We start from the raw sequence: 9,830 nt of genomic DNA on the forward strand, positions 1-9,830 counted from the left end.
TTATAATAAAAAATGAAGCACTAAACCAACAAGGGTCATACAGTGCCCTGGGTTCAAACCTTGCCTAATCCGTCTTTTTTTTTACAATCATGTTATAACGACTACATGTGACCAATTTTTTTTTTTTTTTTTTAATCCATTTATGTAGCATTGGGTGTTTCAGTAAACTAAGTTTTTTTCCACAGGAAAGCAAGATATTTGTAGATACTCAGAGTATGGGCACCGTGAAAAAGAATGTTAAATCCATAAGCCAACAAGCGGAAAATGAGTCAAGGTTCATGTGGAAAGACGTCACTGCAGGACTCAAGTAAGTTTATCGTGACCTGCCATATACAGGGTGACCCAAATGTGTGGACAGACACTTCTGGCTTTTTTAAAATCCTTCTGAGTGGTTCTCGAGGAATACCCAGGTCCAAGGATGTTGTGTGTCCAGACCTTGGGATGATTCCAGGAATAGTTGAAGGGGAAGGGGGGGGGGGTTAAGGAGGTTTTGAGTTGTAAGGGCTTGAACATCCAGCAGGCTTGTGTGAGTATGTTTGATTGGAGCAGTGGTGTTGGAGCAAGGTAACGTTTATGAAGGGATTCATGGAAACCAGTTAGCTGGACTTAAGTCCTGAAAGAGGGGGATGTTGCAGTTCAGAGGGTGATTTGAACTATGATGTCTGTATATTTCTGGCAGGATAGCTACTGAACGAATAATGGTACTGTAGATGTATAACTATCTGCTTTGAGTGCCAGAAAAAGGTAACTTCTATAGAATAATCTTTTATTGACAGATTCAACCAAATAGACCAAGCAACAGCAGCCAAATGTGCCCTGGAACAGAAGCAGCGCGATGAAGCCAAATACCGTAAAGACAACGTTATTGAATGGGAAACTAAGCTATTTCACTTGGTAGGAGATAATTGGATCTACAAGAAGCCTCTGCTTAAGAGATTGACTGAAAAGACTGAGCAATAAGCTGGGTTTTGAGTTTATTTTTTAACTGAGTGATCAGGTGGAACAAAAATGACTGCATTGCCATTGAGATGAGTCATATGGACGTCTTTGTCAGGCTTAGACTTTTATTAATTATGTTTGTACAATACAAATTATGATACTGGTTCACCACATGAACAATTTGATGGCTGACTCTACCTTATCATTCTTTTGGATGTGATTTATGTACAGTCCTGCAAAGTCTATGTGAAACTTACTGTTATCTATGCAATAAAATGTATATAGGGAAATCATTTTAGAAGCTACTAAGACAGTATAGTGATATATACTGAAAAGTTGTTTCTACTATTTGAGCTCTTAATACCCATAGATTAAAAAAGAAAATTAAATAAATCTTGAGTACAAGGTTAAGGAATGCATGTTAATATATTTTGAAAGGAAGTTTATTTATCGTATAAGTAATGTTGATTTATGCACAAATTTATTAATGAAGAATAGAGACAATATTGTGTTGAAAGAAAGAAAGAGACAATATTTAAATATTATGAGGTACAATTGATTTCACACTTGCAATAATAAATGACGTATGTTATAACCTATTTTCACCCGTGTGTAGCTGCACGAGTAGAGCCGTACTCGTTCTCTCTCATCTTTATTTATTACACATTATGTTACTTTGCAGTGATTATAGCATGCACCATACCCTCACGGGTACCATTCCAGCCATCTCCCATTCTGTTATCTTCTCCGCACCTTCATGATAGAACTAAAACTTTGCCAAGAAGGAAAAAGGCACAATACCGTTACTGGAACAACATTAAATAACCCGCACATAGGACAGAGAAGGCTATGACGGCATTTCAGTCCGACTTGGACCATTTACAAGGCACGCTGACTTGTAAATGCTCCATACTGGACTGAAACACCGAAGGTTTCTCTCTCTGTTGAGTACCGTCTCAACGTATAAACTTGGCTAAACAAGTAAAAAAATATAAAAAAATAGTTTCGAAAGTTTTGATTTTAAAGGTATTATAATTTTTTGCACGAATAAATATTATACTGTGTTAAAGCATTTCTTCTTATGGCTAAAGATGGCGAGCTGCTTCTTAGCCTTTTCAGTGACTAATTCAAAATTGTGACCTTGTTTTTTCCAGTTAGTAGTTACAAAAATACTTAGGTGGGTTTTTTTATAATTTTTAAATGGTAGTTTATATATTTTATGTTTCCATGAGGGAATTTTCAAGTGTTCTGTTTTATTGATTATGTCTTGTATGCCTTTATTTTTTTTTCTGTTATTTATCTTAATTTACAAGCACCATAATACAGTACAGTCACTTTATTTACAAGAACCATAATACAGTACAGTCACTTTATTTACAAGAACCATAATACAGTACAGTCACATAATTTACAAGAACCATAATACAGTACAGTCACTTTATTTACAAGAACCATAATACAGTACTGTCACTTTATTTACAAGAACCATAATACAGTACAGTCACATAATTTACAAGAACCATAATACAGTACAGAAACTTTATTTACAAGAACCATAATACAGTACTGTCACTTAATTTACAAGAACCATAATACAGTACAGTCACATAATTTACAAGAACCATAATACAGTACAGTCACTTTATTTACAAGAACCATAATACAGTACAGTCACTTTATTTACAAGAACCATAATACAGTACAGTCACATAATTTACAAGAACCATAATACAGTACAGTCACTTTATTTACAAGAACCATAATACAGTACAGTCACTTTATTTACAAGAACCATAATACAGTACAGTCACTTAATTTACAAGAACCATAATACAGTACAGTCACTTTATTTACAAGAACCATAATACAGTACAGTCACTTTATTTACAAGAACTATAATACAGTACAGTCACATAATTTACAAGAACCATAATACAGTACAGTCACTTTATTTACAAGAACCATAATACAGTACAGTCACTTTATTTACAAGAACCATAATACAGTACAGTCACTTAATTTACAAGAACCATAATACAGTACAGTCACTTTATTTACAAGAACCATAATACAGTACAGTCACTTTATTTACAAGAACCATAATACAGTACAGTCACATAATTTACAAGAACCATAATACAGTACAGTCACTTTATTTACAAGAACCATAATACAGTACAGTCACTTTATTTACAAGAACCATAATACAGTACAGTCACATAATTTACAAGAACCATAATACAGTACAGTCACTTTATTTACAAGAACCATAATACAGTACAGTCACTTTATTTACAAGAACCATAATACAGTACAGTCACATAATTTACAAGAACCATAATACAGTACAGTCACTTTATTTACAAGAACCATAATACAGTACTGTCACTTAATTTACAAGAACCATAATACAGTACAGTCACATAATTTACAAGAACCATAATACAGTACAGTCACTTTATTTACAAGAACCATAATACAGTACAGTCACTTTATTTACATGAACCATAATACAGTACAGTCACATAATTTACAAGAACCATAATACAGTACAGTCACATAATTTACAAGAACCATAATACAGTACAGTCACTTTATTTACAAGAACCATAATACAGTACAGTCACTTTATTTACAAGAACCATAATACAGTACAGTCACTTAATTTACAAGAACCATAATACAGTACAGTCACTTTATTTACAAGAACCATAATACAGTACAGTCACTTTATTTACAAGAACCATAATACAGTACAGTCACTTAATTTACAAGAACCATAATACAGTACAGTCACTTTATTTACAAGAACCATAATACAGTACCGTCACTTAATTTACAAGAACCATAATACAGTACCGTCACTTAATTTACAAGAACCATAATACAGTACCGTCACTTAATTTACAAGAACCATAATACAGTACAGTCACTTAATTTACAAGAACCATAATACAGTACAGTCACTTTATTTACAAGAACCATAATACAGTACCGTCACTTTATTTACAAGAACCATAATACAGTACAGTCACATAGTTTCAGTTATTTCTAAAATACATTGTAAAAAATTCTAGCATTTCCTTTACAATGTGTGAAAGCTATCTTGGAATTTGGTAATATTAACAAAGATTCTCTCCCATTTGCAGAATCTTGTGGATTTTTTTTTTTTTTTTTTTTTTACACATCAGTTTTCCAGGCTAAGATCTGTTATCCTACCTCAGCACATTTTAAAGTCTAGCCCCATTTAAGGTATACTACCACCCCCAGGATGCCACCCATAACGGTCGACTAACATCCAGGTACCTACTTACTGCTAGGTTTACTTTTGTTTACAATTGTGTTCCCTATCCAAGATATACTACCACCACCAGGATGCCACCCATAATGGTCGACTAACATCCAGGTACCTACTTACTGCTAGGCTTACTTTTGTTTACAATCGTGTTCCCTATCCAAGATATACTACCACCGCCAGGATGCCACCCATAATGGTTGACTAACATCCAGGTACCTACTTACTGCTAGGCTTACTTTTGTTTACAATCGTGTTCCCTAGCCAAGATATACTACCACCGCCAGGATGCCACCCATAATGGTCGACTAACATCCAGGTACCTACTTACTGCTAGGCTTACTTTTGTTTACAATCGTGTTCCCTATCCAAGATATACTACCACCCCCAGGATGCCACCCATAATGGTTGACTAACATCCAGGTACCTACTTACTGCTAGGCTTACTTTTGTTTTCAATCGTATCTCCTTCAAGGGGATGCCTTGATGCTAGTGAGGAACCCTTGATCCAAGGAATTGGAGCTACCCTCCCCTTCCTCAAGTCATACCAAATTAATTCCCATTCCACAGTTGATGTATAAACCCTACAGGTTTAGCACTTCCCTTTGAATATAATAATACAGTTAACTGAAGATTTTTTCTTTTACAGATATTTTTGAAGATTTTTTAACACACCGGCTGTCTCCCACTGAGGCCAAAAAAAAAAAAAAAAAGTTTTTACCATCACTCACTCCTTCACTGTTTTGCCAAATGTTTGCTAATACTTCACTTCAGATGCCATTCCAAATTGCAGTATCCCCACCCCGTCTTCAGAGTGCAGGCACTGTACCTCACACTTCCAGGACTCGAGTCTGGCTAACTGGTTACCCTGAATCCCTGCATAAACGTTCTAAGATTTAATCACTTTTAAAATTAAATGCGGCATCTAATCATCACTGTACCTGTGCAAGATAGTGAAATCTTTCTGCAAAAATTTATATTCATAACATGTTAATCTTTTTTTATAAGTTTAATATGAATTAACCCTGTTTTTGAGGCATATAATGAAGCTTGTGTAACTTCACTACAGTAATCCTCTTTCTTTCAACACACCGACCATATCCCACCGAGGTGGGGCGGCCCAAAAGGTAAAATGAAAGTTTTTCCTTTTATATTTAGTAATATATACAGGAAAAAGGGTTACTAGCCTCATGATCCCGGCATTTTAGTCGCCTCTTACGACACGCATAGCTTATGGAGGAAATATTCTGTTCCACTTCCCCATGGAGAGCTTTCTCCTCATTTTCTTCTTCTTCAAAAAAAATCTTTCATCGATTCTAATAACCTTTCATATCTTATTTCTGGTATTTTCAAATTAGATTTACAAATGGCTATACTGGACTATACAAGAGTTTGCTGATTTGCAACCAGTTTACTTAACAGATTCTTATTTTCCAAGTGTTTTGCCATCTTTCTCTGATTAGTTGTATTTTAGCTGGTATTCAACTCAGTAATACATACTTCTTTCTAATTTAAAAGTATTTCTCTATCACTTGCCTATGTTCATGTAGCATCTCACTTTTCCCTACCCCCCCCCCCCTGGGAAGTTCCAGCTGTTCGAGTCTGTTCTTTCTCTCTCCCTTGCTCGAAAGCCCAACTTCCTACGGTAGCTTCCCGCTCTCTTTTTTCTTGACCACTTCCACTCTCATTCTCATGCCATTGCAGTGTACACAGATGGCTCTAAGTCTTCTGATGACGTCGGATTCGCAGCAGTGTTTCCGGACAGCATCGTGCGAGGGCATTTACTATCTTCGGCTAGCATTTTTAATGCTGAATTGTATGCCATTTTTGCAGCACTTACCCGTATTGCCTCTATGCCTGTGTCATCATTTGTGGTTGTCTCAGACTCCCTTAGTGCTCTACAGGCTATACAAAAATTTGATACTCCTCACCCCCTAGTTCTCCGTATCCAACTTTGGCTACGCCACATCTCTACTAAGCATAAGGATATTTTTTTTTTTTTGGGTCCCTGGTCATTTTGACGTGCAGGGCAATGAACAGGCAGACACTGCTGCGCGGTCAGCAGTACATGACCTACCAGTTTCATATAGAGGTGTTCCATTTACGGACTGTTTTGCTGTAATAGCTACCCACCTTTACACCCGTTGGCAACAACGTTGGTCTAATCTGCTCTGTAACAAACTTCAGCCCCTTGTGGCTTAGCGCTTCTTTTTGATTATAATAATAATAACAAACTTCAGTCTATTAAACCGAGTATAGGTAACTGGCTGTCTTCTTGTCATCAGTGTCGAGGTTGGGAGACTACTCTCTCCCGTCTTTGCATTGGCCACACTCGTCTTACTCATGGATATCTCATGGAAAGGCGCCCTGTTCCTCTCTGTGAGAAGTGTCAGGTTCCAGTATCGGTTAGCCACACACTGTTAGACTGGCCTCTCTATCAACGAGCACGCAGCATTTACCTCCAACGTCGTCTCCACTCTCCTACTCTTTCTTTACCTTCCCTTCTTGTTGATGGACCCTCCTTTAATCCTGACTCTCTCATTGACTTATTGACAACGACTGATTTACTCCACAAACTCTGATGATGATACCTTTTGCACTCCCCTTAGCCCTTTCTACCTCAATCTTTTGCTGCCCTTTACCCTTTTGCTATCCACTGACCCGCTGTTCTCCGTAACCTACTACTCATCCCTCTCCCTTTTGCCACCTGATACCCTTGCTTCCTTCCTGCCCTGCAGCGCTGTATAGCCCTTGTGGCTTAGCGCTTCTTTTTGATTATAATAATAATCTATCACTTGTTTATATATCTGCACAAATATTTAGCACTGTCAGCCAGACACTTTACCTTCGAGGGAGACCTTAAATACAGCATAAAGTGGGTTGCTAAGTTTTTATGCATATACATATCAGGCTCCAAGGTGATCCCATCTGCTCTAACTACCATATTTTAACTACTAGACTTTGGTTTTGGTTTTACTTCCATGTTATTTCATGCCCATGCTAGAGTGAATTACCCAACGTGACCTAGGTCATCCAAGGTGACCCAGGATGACCCAGTGAGGGTGACTTACAATGACAGCCAAGTGAGCCAGAATAATCCAAGGCAAACTGGAATGAATCATAGTAACCCAGAGTGACCTGAAGTCAATTAAATATGCATTTTATTCTTTATTATACAGAGAGGTATGTAAAATAACTAATGGCCTTATTTTCCTCTCCATTTTGTGGGTTCTGAATAGAAGTTTAGGGATTAGCCCCTTGTTCCCCAGCACATTAGTTGCCTTCTACAGCGCACACACTCTTCAGAGGGTAGGCATTGAAATACTGAAGGGTTCTTGATCTATGGAACTGGAGCTTTCCTCCATCTCCTTAGATCAAATTGAATATCTCATTCCATATGCACTGTATGACCTATACGGGTTAATTTTTCCATGGGGACTGTTTCATTGTCCAGTAATAATTACTACTTTTTAGTTACTAAAGCATTTTCCAATTTTTAGGGCTGTTTTGAAATACAATTGTCTTATTTACACTTTTTTGTTAGTTAAAAAGCTGGCAGTGATAAAATATGCATCCAAATCAAAGAATTATGAGCCACATGTTACATTATCTAAGTAATGGATGTAGACATTGTGGTGTGTAGTGTGTGTGTGTGAGTCTTAGTGATGTGCGGTGAACAAAATCTGTGCTCTAGTACACTAGTGATTATTACTATATGTATCTTACCATTTCTGAGTATTATACAAACTATTTTGTAAATTAATACTGTATATACAATATGAATAAAAAATTGAAGAAATAGATGTTGAATTACCCATATACAAGCTATAGTCCCTGTGGTTGGTTAAGAAATAGATGTTGAATTACCCATATACAAGCTATAGTTCCTGTGGTTGGTTAAGAAATAGATGTTGAATTACCCATATACAAGCTATAGTCCCTGTGGTTGGTTAAGAAATAGATGTTGAATTACCCGTATACGGGCTATAGCCCTGTGGTTGGTTGTGTTGCTGAAAGTCTATTCAACAAATCATTTAGAACGCCTTTCCAGACTGTCTTGGAAGATACATTGACAAAGGTGATTAAACTGACATTAACAATTTCAGACCAGTGTCTAGTCTACCAACATCATCAGTAATATTGACATGGTTGGTCTGTCACCCTTGGTGGTGGGTGGTCAGTCCCTCGTGCCTTGAATAACCTGAATGCCTTCCATTCCCCCAGGTGCTGCATGACCTTTAAGGTTTTAGCACGCCCCTGTAAATGTAATAATTCAAGTATGGGGGGAAGCTTTGATGTTTGTTAAAGCTTTTGATCCATTGAATTAAAGCTATCCTCCCTTGGACCAACCTGATTGTTTCTTTCCTCAGAAGAACTCCTTAAATACAATACAAAAAATGGTAATTAGAAGAAAAGCAAAACAAAGGTAAGGTTTTTGAAGGATTGCGCATATCCGTTTCCAATAGTAATAAGTCGCTTTGACTTTTTTGGGTAATACGTAATTTACCCATGTGTTCCTATTAATGCATCTACATGGCACAGTGCTCTTAAGCAAATACAATACTGCAACTGGGGATAAAGGTGTTGAGAAATTTATCTAGTGTCCTGGGAGGCTGGGTAGATGTCATGGGTTTGATCCCCGGTCAATCTCAGTAGTGTATATGTTGCTATAGCCCCTCAAGGAAGGTTCCTTGATGTTGGTGAGGGGCTCTTGATTTAGGGAATTGGATCTGTGCTCCAGTTCCCCGAATTAAGCCTGAATGCCTTCCACATCCCCCCCCCCCAGGCGCTGTATAATCCTCCGGGTTTAGCACTTCCCCTTGATTATAATAATAATAATTGATCTAAGGAATTGGATCTGCAATCCAGTTCCCTGAATTGAGACTAAATGTCTTCCACATCCCCACCAAAGGCACTGTATAATCCCTTCGGGTATAGCGCTTTCCTATGATAATAATAATTTGTTATATTCAAGTTATGTACATAAATATTAAATATATGCCAATACAACCTTGGTCCTTCTTAGAAAGTTCTTGATGTAATGTAAATAGTTTAGAAAACTGACAAGTTGAAGAATGAGATGTTTGTGCAACACCTGAGAATGTGCTTAATTGTCCACTTATTGAGGAATACAGAGACAGACAGTATAATAACCTATGTGACATGTCAAGATATCTTATTAATGAAAATAAGATACCAGATATACTAAGCAAATTTCCTAAATTTGCTTGTAACAGATAAGTGAACTATAGATATGTAGATATAAATCCATATGTACTCCTGTTAACCCTTTGGGGCCTAGTTCTTAGGCCTTTTGTGTATCCATATGCTCTCGCGCTACCGTCCACAGGATGGATATGGGGTGCACAATAAACTAGCCACTTCGGTGGCAAAATCTAAAATCTAAATCTGAGAATCTTCGTGGAAATGTTTGAGTAGCCAGTGGCGTCTTCAGTCCAATATGTACGGAGAAGAATGACGGAAGATAAGTTTGAGGTAATCAATCCCCCAACTTGGAGTCAGTATATTCAGTCCATTAATCTTGATGGTGAGAGGCTCTTAATTCAAGGACTTGGACCTGCCCTCCCTTTCCCTG

The 9,830-nt window shown here is 37.2% G+C and overlaps 1 protein-coding gene across 3 annotated transcripts in view; it reads left to right on the forward strand.

Moving 5' to 3' along the window:
• Positions 1-8,033, forward strand: part of LOC128704686 (oxysterol-binding protein-related protein 9) — a 132,364-nt gene extending 124,331 nt beyond the window's left edge. For all 3 annotated transcript variants that reach the window (XM_070079590.1, XM_070079591.1, XM_070079592.1), the window contains 2 exons: positions 186-307; positions 777-8,033. In XM_070079590.1, the coding sequence (XP_069935691.1) occupies positions 186-307; positions 777-960 (306 nt within the window). In that variant the 3' untranslated portion in view covers positions 961-8,033. The remainder of the gene's footprint in view (positions 1-185; positions 308-776) is intronic.
• Positions 8,034-9,830: the final 1,797 nt, after the last annotated feature.

The sequence above is a fragment of the Cherax quadricarinatus genome, chromosome 100 (genome assembly GCF_038502225.1).
Source record: "Cherax quadricarinatus isolate ZL_2023a chromosome 100, ASM3850222v1, whole genome shotgun sequence".
Classification (NCBI taxonomy): Eukaryota; Metazoa; Arthropoda; class Malacostraca; order Decapoda; family Parastacidae; genus Cherax; species Cherax quadricarinatus.